General features: G+C 42.8%; 1 protein-coding gene across 1 annotated transcript in view; it reads right to left on the reverse strand.

Annotated features, from left to right (window-relative positions):
• Positions 1-16,531, reverse strand: part of nell2a (neural EGFL like 2a) — an 88,690-nt gene that overhangs the window by 14,358 nt on the left and 57,801 nt on the right. Inside the window, exon 15 of the mRNA XM_030426445.1 lies at positions 12,904-12,999. Coding sequence (XP_030282305.1) covers positions 12,904-12,999 — 96 coding nt within the window. The remainder of the gene's footprint in view (positions 1-12,903; positions 13,000-16,531) is intronic.

Here is a 16,531-nt window from a genome sequence, read left to right on the forward strand (position 1 = left end):
CAAGTAGCAGGTTTGCTAAAAAATGTAATAAGAAAATCACAACTTGCAGAATATTCTCTTTTTCTGTGTTGCATACCAGCCAGGTTCAGTGTGGCAAACTTTAAAAGCAAAAGCTCGCGGTTTACTAATTACATCAGTTTGGTGAGAGCGGAGCGCCTAATTTTCTCCCCTCAGGACAGCAATGCTGGGTTAAAAGGACACTGCTTAAAAATCATGAGTCCACTGCAAACACTATAACTAGCCTATCTTTGAACATTAATATACATTCTCACCAGTCCTGAAGAGAAATATCCAATGCTCTTTGTTGCCTGTGCATTTCAGTGTGATAAAAGCACGGGGAGCTTTTTAAGAGGGACAAGCTGGATGAGGTGTATCGCTAACACGAGCTGGATTCGCCCGAATCATCCTCTTCTCCCCAATCAGGCTGTATGAAATTGTTCAAAGTGCAAGTGTGCAGTCAGATGCTATTTATAACAGACACATAACAGACACTGACGATGAAGTCTAAAAATATGCAAATTGGTTATTTTCAGCCAGCTCCATTCAGCCATTTTTTTAAAAGCTTGACTGTCTGGCTCCGACAACAGAGGGTCACACCCTCAACAAAAAGATCTGTCGTTTTCTCTTTTATCCCGGCCAAACCTGTCAGATACAATTTTGGCACAGCGCTTCTCCCGCTGTCGTCAAATCAACTTTTTAAAGTGCTGCAGTGTTTTTAGGATGGTGAAACTCACTGCTGCCGCACCTTGGACTTGACAGGATGGAACGCGCGAGGTACCGGCGAGGATACAATACGTTTGCAAAAAAGTCTCACCTCCTCTTTTATCACAGAGCGTAATGATAATAGAAGATCATTGTAATTAAATCATCCACGATGACAATCAGATGAGAGTGTCGCCTGGAAGCTCTGTCTTCATTGAAATCATGAGGCTTTCAGTGAATCATCGACGTGGATGGCGCAGTATCTTCACTTGTTAAATCCTGTCATGTTTTTGCCTCTCTCGGCTCTGGCGAAAAGAAAAAATGAAAAAAAAAAAAACCCAAAACAACACACACTATCACCTGTATGGGTCAAGGCCATGGGAGAACTGTTATTTTGAAGTTATCTTGCTGACTGAAAGGACATGGAAACTGACAGAGAAATACCCACACACAAAGAGGAGGATGAGCTGGACGAGTAGGAGGACGAAGCAAGGGAGGGGAGGAAGGAGGAGGAACAGGCGAAGGAGGAGAAAGCGAGACAGACTGCAGTTATCCTACTCGTTATCCTGAGTGGCAGCCCGGAAACAAGGGCTCTATTAAGGCAGTTCTCGGAGGACAAAGTGAGAACTTTCCTCCGCACCCTCCTCAGCTGGTTACGCTGCTCGACCATGAATAACCCCTCCCTTTTTTTCCCTTCACCTTTTCCACATATCCTTTTTTTTCACTTTGCCTGTCTACCTCTGTCTCAAAGCTGAGGCAATAAACAGTGCTGCCCTCACCATCACCTTTTCCTCATCCCTGCAGTTTGGTCCCTCTTTGAACAGAAAAAGGCAGAGTTTCGAGTTTAGTTCAGTCTGCCCTCATCTCTTCATCCCTCCCTTTCATTGCTCCTGCTCCCGCCAATCTCTGCATTTTGTTCTTGCTTCCTATTCTAATCCTGGACAGGTACAGTTCTTTGCTTTTACCACTTCTTTCCTGTAGCTTGACTTCCCATGTCTTTTTCCCTTCTCTGACTGACAGACTGCCCTAGGGGTTGTGAGGCAGTTCCGCTGTGTTGCATCACTCAGTGCAGAACCCCGTTACTGCTGCCATGTGTACATCGCCCGTACAGTAACCTGAGTAAAAACTGATATGCATTTCCATACAGGTCTACCTTGTAGTCCAGCTCCAGGAGGACTCATTCCGGAACATTTCTGGATCCCAACTGAACCTATTTATCTGCTTCAAAGTCAGACGTCATTTTGTATCTGTAAGTGGATTTTAAAAATGAGCTGAATTGTCATGTCAGATCACATTCACCAAGTCAATAATAATGTGTACAAAGCTTTTTGCTGACCTTTACACGACACAGCGATAAGGTAAGAGATGGATTTTGGGCTCCCTGCTCTTTTATGTACAGTAAAGTGTAATTGAGTGATTGTCACCGCTCTTCAGTCTTCATTAAGGGAAAGAGCAAACTCAAATAATCAATCATTCATCGCGGAGCCCGAGGCAAATTGAGTTACACACTGGTTTCCTGAAGATGAAACAGACACTGAAACGCAAATCCATATCTGCGAGCACTTGAGTGGGAAGAGTGGATGAGTAATCATGGTAGATTGGAAACGGGCCTCGTGAACAATCGGTAGCTGCGAGCGCATAAAGAATGCAATCACTCTGTATCACTTACCTATAGCTGTAAAATTCCCCCACCCTTAAAAGTACAAACGAAATCACAATTTGTAAACTGCTCCATGCAGTCGAAAGAACATCTTAAAATTGAATTTCAGAATGATTGCTGTGGCTTTGAAAGTCCGGAAAAAGGGTTCTGAGAGGTATATCAGAAACGCTGCTTTAGTCTCGTAGCCACTGAGTGGGAGAACAGAAGCATGTGTTTGATTGACAGCTGGACCGACAGGGGCACTGAGGCAATATTACAGCTAATATAAACAAAATTGTGCTTGTAACTGCTACATTTAACTTAAATCTGCACTAATTCATATATTTGAGTACCTGCACCGAGGCCTAATTGTCCCTTCAAATTAAATCAAGCCTAATCCACTATCGTTTTTGTTACCAAATAGCTGATAATGATGAATGAAAACATATATCCACTAGATTTTGATTTGTATAAGGATCCACATTAAAATTGTACTCAATCTGATGATGTGCTTTGAGAAAATGGTTCCCTGCCAGCCTGGACCCTCCCCGGCATGCGGTCAGAACCAACAGATCCACAGAGGATGCCGTATCCACCGCCCTCCATTCAGCCTTCACACAGCTGGAGAAAATAAACAGCTACATCAAAATGCTGTTTTTAACTTCATCTCAGCATTCAGTACAATCTCACCCATGACGCTGATTGGAAAACTAAAGACTCTGGGCTCCAGTACAACACTCCGCAATGTGATATTGGCCTTCCTCACAAACAGACCCCAGACAGCTCAGATTGGCAGTTACACCTTTTCTGCTTTAGTGCTCAACACTGGAGCCCCCCCAGGGCTGTGTGGTAAGTCTCATCTTGTTCACACTGTACTCCCGTGATTGCACTCCCAGACTTTGAGAGAATAAGGCCCTAATCGGCGGGGACACCACCATTTACCATCACCTCAATCACAGATACCTCCCACCTTAAGACGTGTGATATCTTCAATAAGATCCACATGTAATTGCCTATGGAATTAGCAGCTTGCCTGTTTACCTTTTTTGCAGACTTGTACTGTTTTGATGATGGCATAGATAAGTATATACATGTATTACATGTCAACTGATGTGACCGAACTTGACCAAAAAAAAGTGTTTTTTTTTGTTTGAGCCCAGTCTGCCCGTCGGGTACTGTATATGCTCTAGTTCAGTCGCTCAATTGCCTTGTTTTCTGCTGCAACTGATTTCAGTGAGGAAACTCTGATAAAGACACTGTGCAATACATGTCTAACATCAAACAGCAGACAGACTGTGTCAGAAAGTTGCTGGTGATCACAGTGAAGCATGGAGTAGCCAGATATATCCCTCAGGAGGTGGGGGAAACCAAAACAGATCTAAAAGAAGTTTGAAAATTGCTCATACAATACATTGGTCAGGGTAAGAGTTAGATGCTGCTTAGCAACATTTTGCTAAAATGTTCAAGATATCAACTTTTTAAGATGTCAATTTCGTGTTTAAGGCTGGTGGAGCTTCCCTTATGGGACTAAGAATCAGTTAATGCAGGTTTCAGTATAAGGACTACACACATTTAGCATCAAAATTGACTGGACTTGACATTTTGCACATCCATGTGCTGCAGCTGATTCAGTGATTCGCTAGGAAGCCAACAAAGCAATGTTTGAAGTGCACTTTTCAAACTCTTGATAGTTGTTTGGTAGCTCCTGATGTGCTCATGATTGTAGAGAAGAGGGTAGACGTTAGCCGGAAAGCTAATGTGGGTTACGATGTCAAAGGCTCTTTTTGTACTGCGTGGCGCGGCTGCTGTCTGGTTGTTACTGTGTCACTGTCACTGTCAGTCACAAATGTAACTGAGGTTCTTAGTGCTCTAGTATCTGTGCGCAAAGAATTTACCCACATAGAGGTGGCGCTCTGACTGCATAGATTAGAATAGACTTTTCCAACGTGCATGGGGCACTAATTTTCCACCTTTGAATACTGATTTTCTTCTACAACGTGTAATTTACAGAGCAGATCTTAATGCCGTAGCAGAGAATGAACACGCAACTTTATTTCCGTTGGCCTTTAAAGCACTGTAGCTGTCCAGTTCCCAGTGCTCCCAGTGCTCCCAGTGTTCACTGCACTGCAGCAGCTACAGCAGCGAGCTATCCCTGGGAGACGTGTCATTTAGGTAGAAGCAGCGGGTTGCGCTCAGCTAAACGACGGCTCCGGCCATTAGCAGGGCCTAATTAAGACACACTAATTACGGGTGATGGAGTGAGTGCTTTGTGAGGCCGTCTCTAAATAAATAATGAATACATAATCTCTGTGCTTAAACAAGCCGCTTGAGCTTAAACAGTCACAGGCCCCCGGGCCTTGTGGGTAAAGCGTGGAGCAAAGGAGGGAGAGGAGGAGAGCTGCAGCAATGCATCATGGGAGCTGTCAAGGGGGGGGGGGGGGGTGAAAAAATTAATATGGTTTTAAATATTCACTACCTGCGCCGGAGCGTCGGGTGGGAGGTGCCCAGGGGAGATTTCAACTATGATGAGGTTGTGATGTTTTTTTCTTTTCTTGAACACCATTGTGTAATACCCGCTGTGGTCCTCGCTCTTTGTAATTATACAACTGCAACAGCCTGCAACTCTTCTATCTGGTGAAATTTAACCTGAACAGGCCTGTTTTTCATTACAGCTGCAATGATTACTTGATTTGTTGTCAGCTATTTAGAAAACTCTGAACTCTCCGATTCCTGCTCCCTTAAATGTCAATATTACCTGTTTTCTTCACATATCTGTGACCGTAATTTTTGAGATGTCGACAAAACAGAGACATTACAGGACGTCATCCATTTTCTGATAATCTGCAGATCAAAACCTATTTGGTTAATTGAGGAAATAATCTTGCCATCTATCTTCCTGCCCGTGTTACTCTGGTGTTTTTGTGTATCTGATGTTTTGTCCTTCAGTCTGCTGAACTTTTTTTTCTGTCTAGTCCGTCTTTTTGTCTACCACTCTGACAAGCTTCCAATCAATGTAAATGAGGTCTGAGGGAACAAATTGTTTGTCTGGCCCCGTTCGCCTCTCCATCCTGGTCGATATGCCGGCGTGACCTCGGGGCTACTCACTCCTCTGCACACTGCCTTCAAAGTTATTCCCCTTGAACTCTCCAGCTATCCACCTCCTTCTATCCTCCATCTCCGCCTCCTCTTCCTCTTCATTGCTCTTTTTCCTTTTCCATTTTTACACCGAATCATAAATCACCTCCTTTTCACCCCCCCTTCCCGTATCTTAACTTCCTCTCATCTACCATCCCACCATAATTAAATAGCCTTTCTTCACTTATCAACCGTCTTTTTTTTTTTGTACATACATCGTCTTCAAACCTGGCTTTTCTCTGTCTACCCTCACTTTTCTTCCTCCTTCTTCTCCTAAAAGGTTGTAAAAACTCATTGCATATTTTATTAGAGAAACAAAGGCTATGGGAGCTCTGATGAAAAGGTGCTGTTTCGCTCACAGAACAGTTTCCCTCCTTAGATCACTTCTTTTTATGAGAGTATCACTTTGGAAAGGAGTCGCACACTGGTAAACGATCACGACTTGAGAAAATTAGAGTTTTTTTCCCTCCCAATAAAGCATCAATTTACAGTATTGGTGTATTGCACCAGGGCTCCCTGGTGGTGCTCTTGAATATAACCCTCCAGGAGTGTGTAGGAGTCACAAATCTAAACTGCATCATTAACACCGAACATGAAAATCTTTTATCTCTCTCTCCTTGTCCTTAAAGAACATTGGCGGTACTAAAGTAGCCTCGGTGTGATTCGGCACAGCTGATTAAAAGTGCTCACGAGGACATTAGACTGCAGATGAATTGAAAGACGAAGGGGAGAGGTGTCCGTCCCCAGCATCCGATCGAATAATGCCCCTCTTTCTTGAGAAGCCCGTAGCGTCCTTTTTGAGCGGCTATCAAGAGGCCACCCGAGGATGGCAGAGATGGCCATTAGATACCGAACTGACAGTCGCAGTGACAGAAAAATTTTACTCGTGGCCAAACCCCTAAAAAGCTCAGAGGGGGCCTGAAAGAAGAGGATAATGAGCTGAAAATAGGGGAAATTCAAAGGCTACCTCCCCATTCTTCTTACGGGAACAGTTCAGCAATTCAGTCAATAAAACACGCAAAACAGGAGCGGGCGTTCACAGATGTCAGGTCCAATTATTTCATGCAGCGGATACTGCTCCTACAGTCTAGGTGCCCACTTTCCTAAAAGCATCTTAAAGCTGTGATGATCATAAAGCCCTTTATACGAGTCCTTCCGACTAAAAGCACCATAAAGACGCTCTCAATACTCGTAGATTACAAGTTACTCCGGCTCACTTATCTTTCAGATTGCCACATTATTTATTCAATCTGTTTTGTTTACCTCAGTAAGTCAATTAGCCGATACTTTTGTCGAGACCACTGTGATGTTCTCTGTGTAGAAACTTTTGTTTTATGTAGGGTGAGTGAAGATACTTGAAAACAAAAAATGAATAAATCAATCCCCCTTAAAGCAAGGGGAAATAGACAATACTCATTATAACTCGCTTTAAAGGGAGATATATCAATAAAATAGTTGATTTTCATTGAAAGACAGTTAATTGTGCACAATCATACCTGCTAATTTTATGCCCTTCTTTATTGATTATGCAAAAAAGGCACACAGAGCAATGATGTCCAGCACAACCTTCACAATGATGACAACACTGATGGATGGAGGTGTAAGCTACTGGATTCTGGAAATGTCCGATCAAATGTAAACGTTGGATCTTTTTCAGTACGCCCTGAAAGCAGAGGGGTTTTTGTACACTTACGATGAAGCGATATTAATATATTAATCTCATCTTGCCAAAGTGCCACTTTTCCTTATCTTCCCCTCTTCTCTTATTCTCATGCATTTTGTCCGCTACGTTTCTTTAAAAATGATCCTGCTCAAATCAGGCTGACTGGAAGTAGAGCATCTAGACGCTAATTTGTTTGATGCTGACAGTAACATGTGTTGCAAACTGCAAGCTCCGATTGTTCACTTTAAGTTGTGTCGCTTTTTCCATAAGTAAAGTCAATACTTAAAATGTCTCTATTACATCATTTTTATTTCAATTCATGCTTTGCAGTCTGTGTCTTGTTATCCGGAATGTTAAATGTGAAGCAAAAAAAAAAAAGAGCTGTGCATTTCAATTTGGTCTCAAAGTGCTGTTTTCGGAAAACGCTTGTAAAGATTTAAGAGGAAATTGATTTTTTATTACAATTTTCGAGGGAAATGCATTTGGGCAACAACTCTGCTCTAAGTGCATGTGACAAAAAAAGTACTTTAAATCTAAACTGAACGGAAAACAAGGGAAGTCCCGGTCAAATTGTTCAGCGGCTGAAACTACAACGAGACCCACTGTGTTTGGATTTTTACCACATCGTGGAAATTCAGTTACAGGTAAGTGATCAATCACCCCAAAAATTGGTCACACTCATTTTATCTGCTGATCGAGCACTTGTCTGGGGAAAAAAAAAAACATCAGAGGCTTTAACAGACATATTATGTCTAACTGTGAAACAACCTAATAGCCGTAGCAGCACATTTTTATTCTGGTTTTCTCCGAGCCAAGAGAAGAAAATGTCCATTTCGCTGAAAAATAAACCTAATATTCTAGCATTTGCCCATCTCTCACCCAGGCCATATAAGGAGGAGTGCTAGCCTCGGGCTACACTATTGACTATGCGGCATGTTCGGGGCACACATTACAAAGCCAGGCCCTGCGTACATTTATATCCATGACTGAAGTGTATGTGCCCTGCCGCAGCTGTATCCTGCATTATTCATGACGTGTCGGAGTTCTCCACTCGCTGGTGTCTGTCTGTCAGCACTGTGTGTCCCCTGTCCCTCCCCATCCATTCCCCCTGAATGGTAACGACAGGCCACCAACAGCACACATACGCGAAAAGAGCACAGCGCAAACAGGAAGCACATCTGCACACGTTCACATATAGAATCAAATGTACACGAAATGTTACATGCACACCACACTGAAGCACAACAATCTGAAATGGGGAGGCAGTTGAGCAATCTGCAGACTGTTAGCGCCTCCTCGTGTGTCAATGTGTGTGTGTTTGCTCATAGGTATGCGTGTGTGTATCGGCACTGCCTTGAAGAGCTCTTGTTCGGTGTCTTATGACAGGCCGTCAGTCTGCCGCTGCAGCAGCAGAAGTGCTGGAGTCCCCGGGGAGGCCTCTAAAAGCTCACAGGGTTCTGGGGGTGGGGAGCCCAGACTTAGTGAAAGCTTTTCCATGTTCATCCACCCAGCTCCGCTTCTCCTCCTCGTGCAGCACCGACTCCGCCAGCCTCATTCCGCATCCAAATGCGGAAGACAACTCGCTAACCCCTACCCTCTAACCACCCATCCCTTTCCTTGCGTTTCCCATTCCGTTCGCTGCATCTGTCAGTTTTTCCCGACATCTCTGTATCTGCCTTTCCACTTCACCTCCTCTCACCCCCCCTAGTCGTTACCTCCCTTTCCTCTCCTTCCCTGAATTTTGCATCTGTCACTCTCCCCCTACATCTCCATCTCCTCCATCTCTTCTCCCAAAACCATTGCTCCCGGCCCGCTCCCTCCTTCCCATCCTCCCTCCCACCAGTAGAGCAGCATATCCAACAGTACATTAAACTCCATACATCTCTGTGAGCTTCTCCAGCAGACACTTGTCTCACTGGGAGCTCCTGTCATACTGTGAGGAGACAGTGAGAGGGACCCTCCCCCCCTTTCACACTGAATGACTGCTGAAGTCTCTAAACATTGCCAGAGGCTTTAGCCCTGCAGCATGGGGGCCCTGATGGTGGTCCTGGACTATAAAACCCCACACACAAAAGAAAAAAAAAACGAGCACATGAGAACGCGAGCTGTCACGAAGCCGATTCGTACGAGATTCTGAGGGAGTCAGATTGTGGGAGGGAAGACGGAGATAGACAAGCACACTGAAGCGGCAGCTGTGGTGACAAACATCTTGTCGCCCGAGGCACGAGGGGCGCGCGGGAGACTCGTCATGCGTGCAAGCACTTGTTTGTGTGAGCGTCCGCGAACCTCGAATTCTAATCACCCCCACTGATGAAAGAGACGAGAGGAGCTAGAAAAACAGACTGATCCCTGAGCCACCAATCATGCATCCCCTGATTCCTCTCACGGTGTGATTAAGAAATAGACAACTGTATTTAAGGAGAAATGTGTTTTTTAACCAGTTGTTTTCCAGTCACATTTAAAGGGAACAATCTTCAAGGGCTGGTTCCCCCATATTGTATATTTTGCCACTGTTCTTCTTGTGGTATCTAACGGTGCAGATAGTTTGGGTTTCATGTGGTCACATTCTAAATGTACAGCATGCAATTTCTGCCACTAGCGGACCAAAGTAGTGTTGGACGATAGGAGTTGTTTTCTCCACTGTTAAACAATCGCCATTGCCAATAAAAATGCTTGTGCACGACTCAGGCTGAAATGTTCACAGATGAGGTAATTAGTCTCGTTCACTGACTTCCTTCCTCACTCTCTGACTCTCCAAGAAGTTACCTTGACAGGTGACAAAATTAAATTCACTGTTGCCTTACACAAAATTACAGATTTCTCTGTTTTTTTGAACATTTGGGATAATGTAAGAACACAACTCAACAAGCTAACTGTCTGGATGTAGCTTCATATTCAACATATAGACTTGACAGTGATAGTATTCTCAAGAAAGCGATTAAGTGTATTCCCCTAAAATGATGATCTGCTATAAAAACTGTGTCCTATTTACAACGGTAAACCACATGGAAATGCTTTCACTACTTTCTGAAGGAAACTAGGCCCCATAAAATCTATTACGGTTTATTCAGAGTAACAGACATTCATTCTGGTAATTGCTGTTGACTTTAAACTCTTCAATAACCATTACTCTTTGGAAACATCTGCCAAAATCAAATGAAATTGACTATTTTTTGTTCATAGAGTTTTCAAGGATTTGACATGCTGCTGTGAAGTAGAGACTCGCCCCTTTGTTTAAAAAACACATTTCTGTTGTATGATCTGCCTTTCATGGTCACTGACCACTGTAACAGAAAAGACAATAGTCTCATCTACGGCTACATCTGAGCCACATGAGGTTAAATGGATTTTTTTTTCCAATGAAGTGAGCAATAAAACATTCAATTCACCTGCGTCAAATTGGGGTGAAGGCAGAAACTTGACAAAACCTGAATGGATTAGACAAACAGTATTTACTTAGCAAGACACCAGCGCCGTTTCATTTTTCTGTGTGCTCTGTGAATTTCAAATAGAGATATCAAATATATGGAGAAACAAATGAGGAAGCGCTTCCTGGAACTGACAGCAGTGTAACACAAACGCAGTGGTCCCGCTGCACGAGCAGGCGATTGACGTCTACAAAAAGTGAAGGCGCGCTCTGACGGTAAAGAAAAGGTAAAGAAAATCTATATGCACATGTGTCTTCGTTTCCATTCCCTGTGACACGGAGTTCAATCAGTGTGTATTGACTACTGGAGTAACAACCTTGTATGCTTCTTCCGTAGTTGTCTTACGAATGATGTGCAACATGGCTTGTGAATCATTGTAGTTTCACTCACCTGTAAGTTTATCTTTTAACATTTTAATTGAGATATCTAATTTATGTCTATGCTTAGTGGTTGTGGCCAGGATTGCTTGGCAATGAGCTGCTGCTTCGTACATGCGCAGAAATTTAATTTGTACTGATGTTTTGCTGTTATTGTTGTTGTCATGTCTTGTGAGTTCTTGTTTTGTTGCTGTCTTTACGGTGTGTCGTTGTCTTAGTTCTGTAAATGTTATCACTTTTAAGGTTTCAAAACATCTTGCCAAAGGACTGAAGTTTAAAAGTAGCCAGATTGCTAACACTGGCACTAAAGAAATGACTGAAATAAAAAAAAAAAAATGAATTTGACTTATCATGCAGCCACTATATTGAAGTCTAACTTTTTTACTTTAATGAAGCAGTGTGCTTTAACTTCCTAAATCATTCCCCATTTCGGTACACACCGACAGCCATTAATTAAGAACAAAAACCTAGCCGAAACCCAACCTCAACATGATTCATCTGTTGAAAATAAAAGTGTTTTAGGGGAAAAAAGAAAAAGTTAACTCTTAACTGCACTTCTCCTTGTACCGCACATCTCTGCTTTTAAGATACGGAGTGATAAATGGAATCACCTTGGACAAGGCTGCCGTACAAGATTTTCTCCTTTGATGGACTGTGCTGCAACAGTTCTTTCGACGCACAAAGGAGTGTTAAGGTTAGAGAGGGAGACAAAAAGAGAGAGGGAGGGATCTAAAATACTATAGGAGGTAATGAAATGTGTGATTGCCTGGACCGTGCCATTACTAAGAGGTCCTCAGAACCCTCTCTCCTGCAAAAATGGGGAGGAGGATAAGTTATTATGGTTAATGTGTGTTAACGCATTCTCGATAGGCCTAAGACACACACGCACACACACACATTCTCTCCCTTTCCTCGGCATCTCTGAGCAGCACCAAGAGGAAATTCATTTACTTTAAGACTGGCAGTAAAAAGGACGCCTCGTAAAAAAAAAAAAAAAGAAAAAAAAAGAAAAGGCCCTTTATGTGCAATCAATACCTGAACCAATGAGCAAGCAGAGAGGCTCAGTTTGCTTCACTCAAACACAAGCGCACACACTGAGAGAAGTGTCATGACTTGACTTTCTATTAGCTCAGCCTCTTGTCTCCTGAAGGACACTCTGGGAAAGGTTGAGACGGGTTATGAGAAAGGTGTTTCTCTTATAGATTACACATACGGTGCTTCTGGCCCAGCCACCGCGATTACGGTCTGTCTTGGCTACTGCAGGGGAAAACACGCTGAAATAGCATCCAAAGCTCAGAGTCTTATCACAACATTGTGTTTGACATATTTCCATGTAAGAGATACGGTCTCCGCTATAAACACAGGCGGACTTAATACTCGGTTAAGCTATCGTACCCTATCGTATATTGTGCATCAGGAGTTTATGCGGCTGTAATTTGGATGTGGCACGGGGCCTGTGAGGGGGAGCGCCACACTGATTAATATGGGCTGTGATATGGGGTAATTCCCATACTGCTGCAACTGCAGTACAAATCCTCCATCGGGCCATTGGAAGAGGTACAAGCTCATTATTCACCGTGGAGAGCAGATCCACACTGACACACACACACAAGTACACAAACACACAGGTACACAAACACACAGCAGAGTGAAAATGTCTTGGCATTTACAGATCGGAAAAAAAATAAAATAAAAAAATCTCTAAAGTAAGAATTCTCACCACCTTTTAAAGAAGAGCCGGGATATGCCAGGATAACAAAAACAAAAAAACTTTTATCTCCAGTACTTTTCTGCGGAAATCTCCCTTCATATCGCTGTTTGTCCTTTACTGTTAGATCTAAGGAGAGTAAAGCGCTTCACGTCACCTCTCCCTTCCTTTTTCTCCTTCCCCTAAATTCTTCCTTGAGCTATTTCTGAGGCGAGAAAACGTAGGAGTGGAACCGAAAAATGAACTCTTACCTGTCTCGCATCTCTTCCCGGTGAATCCTTGCTGGCAAACACAGTTGTTAGGTGAGACGCAGGTTCCTCCGTTCTGGCACAATCCGTCACACATAGCTAGAGGTAGACCAGAGGGGAGAGCCATTACTCACCAAGATAAACGAGCATTAACTATGTAATTAGACCAGCAGCAGCATATGTATTTGCATACAGAATAAGAGCTAATTTGGTGATGTGATTCATTACAGGCTCTCACGGTATTATTTCGAGTGATTAATGGATCTCGCCAAGGTTAATTCAGAAATGTTCATTATCCATGCGTACGCTGTTAGTTAATGTGTCCCCAAAACATAGAGAAGTCATTGAAGTTGACAGAATGCGATGGAAATAAATGAAATGTGTGCGCAAATCTGCGTCACAAGAATAGAGAATTGAGAACAAAAGAGGCCCCAGTCCAACAGCAGCACAGCGCAGTGCTTTAGACTTTGTTAAATGGCCCCTCGAATCCCAATAGGACTCCGATATCATGACTCTTAGATGAATTTGGGTTAACTATCCAACGAAAATCATCTTTCCTAAAATCCTCCAAACCCAGGAAAACCCAGATGACTTCTGACGTCATCAGGGTTATTTTTGGAGCCGTAACGAGTAGTTGATTAATAAATAAGTTGACAAAATTCTGTTATTTGATTAGTCCATATTTGTTTTTCACTTGCTTCTATTTATTCCACAGAAAACTGAATTCTTTGGCCTTTCGACTGGGGAAAAGAAGCAACTGGCTTTACGAAATTGTGAAGGGCATTTCAACATTTCCTCATATTCCTCATAGGGGGAGGACAGTCATGGGTTACTGAGCAAACACACGATAACAGGGACTACTGATGGAATATAGAGCTCCTCCACAGCCACAGAAGACATTATAAAACCACAGGATGTGTTGACCTCTCGATGATGACTTAACTGATCCTCATGAGTGAAATCACCGCAGTCCCCCCTTTAAATAGATTTCTAATCAAGGGATTGATTAACCAGGTAAGGTCAAGTCAATTTTCTAGTAAGAGCATAGAGTACAAATAGAACAGCAGACAAAGAGAAACACTCATTAAACCTGGGTCACAGAAGGCTTCGCAGCAGACGCCCGTGAGAGTAGAACCACATTACAGTTTACATGGTGGTAATATGGAACAGCAGCGATGAATGTGAGATGATTGGACTTTGGAGCAGACGCGTGACTCTGCCTGAAGAACAGCTATACTATAAAATGCCTGTAAATGGGACATTTTGTAACGATATCTGTGAATTAGGGTGAATTCTTTTTGACTGAGTAGTCTTTCAAAACAGATTACAGAGAAATATTCACGACGAGTGTTCCTTAAGTGGATGGGAAGGTAGCCCACTGATGTTACAAAACCTAAATTGCGTATTAACATATTGTCTGATAAAAATGAATTAAAAAAGATAGTGTGTACAGAGTTTTGTGAAGCAGAATTTAATTAAATGTTAAAGTGCATTTCAGTTGTTTTAATGGTCTCCCTGAAGAGAAAGAAGACTGTTTGAAGATGAAGTCGGTTTCATACTTTATTGCTCAGTATACGATAATTTAAGGACTTTCATACAGTGAAATTACTGTGGGGATGGGGGAATCCGAAGCCCCTCTTCTTTTGAAAAACAGAGTTGTCCCCCTCAATAGTCTATATAATTGTAAACACACAATTCAAATAATAACATAGTAATGTGCATTGACAGCACTTGTGCTATTATTAGGCTTAAAACAATGTGTCTTTTAAGTTTTTAAAGATTGGGTCCCCCCCTTCATATTCCTCACAGTGGTTTGGTCCACTGCCTACCAATTCCTTATCTTCACACGTGTCACATCCACGCTGCTAACAGAGTCTGACAGACAGTCTCCCGGAGTGTGTTGTTGGTGGTGGCTGACCGTTAGTAAGTAGACTTATAACTTTGCTGCATTTTTTCGGTCCATCACCACAGATTGAATCTTTTGCATCGCAATAGTGGTACTTAGCAGCTGCGTCTAAAGATGCTGGTTACCATAAAATGATTTACCTTTCAATTATCCAGCACAGTTAAATAGTAGTCAGTGTTTCTGTATATATTCTATATTGCCAAAAGTATTCGCTCACCTGCCTTGACTTGCACATGAATTTAAAAGACATCCCATTCTTAATCCATAGGGTTTAATATGACATCGGTCCACCCTTTGAAGCTATAACAGCATCAACTCTTCTGGGAATATTTTCCACAAGGTTTAGGAGTGTGTTTATGGGAATTTTTGAACATGCCTCCAGAAACGCATTTGTGAGGTCACACACTGATGTTGGACAGGAAGGCCTGGCTCTCAGTCTCCGCTCTAATTCATCCTAAAGGTGTTCTATCGGGTTGAGGTCAGGACTCTGTGCAGGCCAGTCAAGTTCATCCACACCACACTCTCTCATCCATGTCTTTATGGACCTTGCTTTGTGCACTGGTGCACAGTCATGTTGGAACAGGAAGGGGCCATCCTCAAACTGTTCCCACAAAGTTGGGAGCATGGAATTGTCCAACATCTCTTCGTATGCTGAAGCATTCAGAGTTCCTCTCACTGGAACTAACCATCAGATTGCCAGATGGGGAAGTGCGATTTGTCACTGCAGAGGACGCGTCTCCACGGCTCTAGAGTCCAGTGCTTTACACCACTGCATCCGACGCTTTGCATCGCACTTGCTGATGTATGGCTTGGATGCAGCTGCTCGGCCACGGAAACCCTTTTCATGACGCACTGTTCTTGAGCTAATCTGAAGGCCACATGAAGTTTGGAGGTCTGTAACGATTGACTCTGCAGAAAGTTGGCGACCTCTGCGCACTATGTGCTTCAGCATCCAGCGTCCTTTTATGTGGCCTACCACTTCGTGGCTGAGTTGCTGTCGTTCCCAATCGCTTCCACACTGTTATAATACTGACAGTTGACTGTGAAATATTTAGGAGCGAGGACATTTCACAAATGGCCTTGTTGCACAGAGGCATCCTATCACAGTGCCACGCTGGAATTCACTGATCTCCTGAGAGCGACCCATTCTTTTACAAATGTTTGTAGAAACAGTCTGCATGCCTAGGTGCTTGCTTTTATATACCTGTGGCCATGGAAGTGATTGGAACACCTGATTTCAAGTAGTTGATTGGGTGAGTGAATACTTTTGGCATGTATGTATGTTTAATACAACAGTACTTTTGGGACCCGCTTTGGTGTCTCCTTCAGGGACTGCTCTTGAGGAACTTTTTGGTTTATGGTTCCCCCAAAACAGTGCAATGACATATCAACATATCTTGTGTTAGATGTTATCTGTGGAACCTTTGACACAGGAAAAATTCTGTATTTGTTATTTTGAGCAGTTATCGTGAAAGTTATTTACAACCATGATTCTAGGAAAGTTGTGAGGCTGTGTTAAACATAAATAAAAACAAATGCAATGGTTTGCAAATCCTCTTGTCATGTACTCACTTGAAAACAGGACAAAGATAATTTGAGACACATAGACAATATCTGGCCTTATCGACTTGATTCGTATAAATAAATGCTGCAATGCTCCAAAAAGACCTGTTTGGAACATTCAACAGGTAAACAGGTTACCTATTGGTAACGGGTGATAGTATC

This window comes from Sparus aurata, chromosome 8 (genome assembly GCF_900880675.1).
Source record: "Sparus aurata chromosome 8, fSpaAur1.1, whole genome shotgun sequence".
Taxonomy (NCBI): Eukaryota; Metazoa; Chordata; class Actinopteri; order Spariformes; family Sparidae; genus Sparus; species Sparus aurata.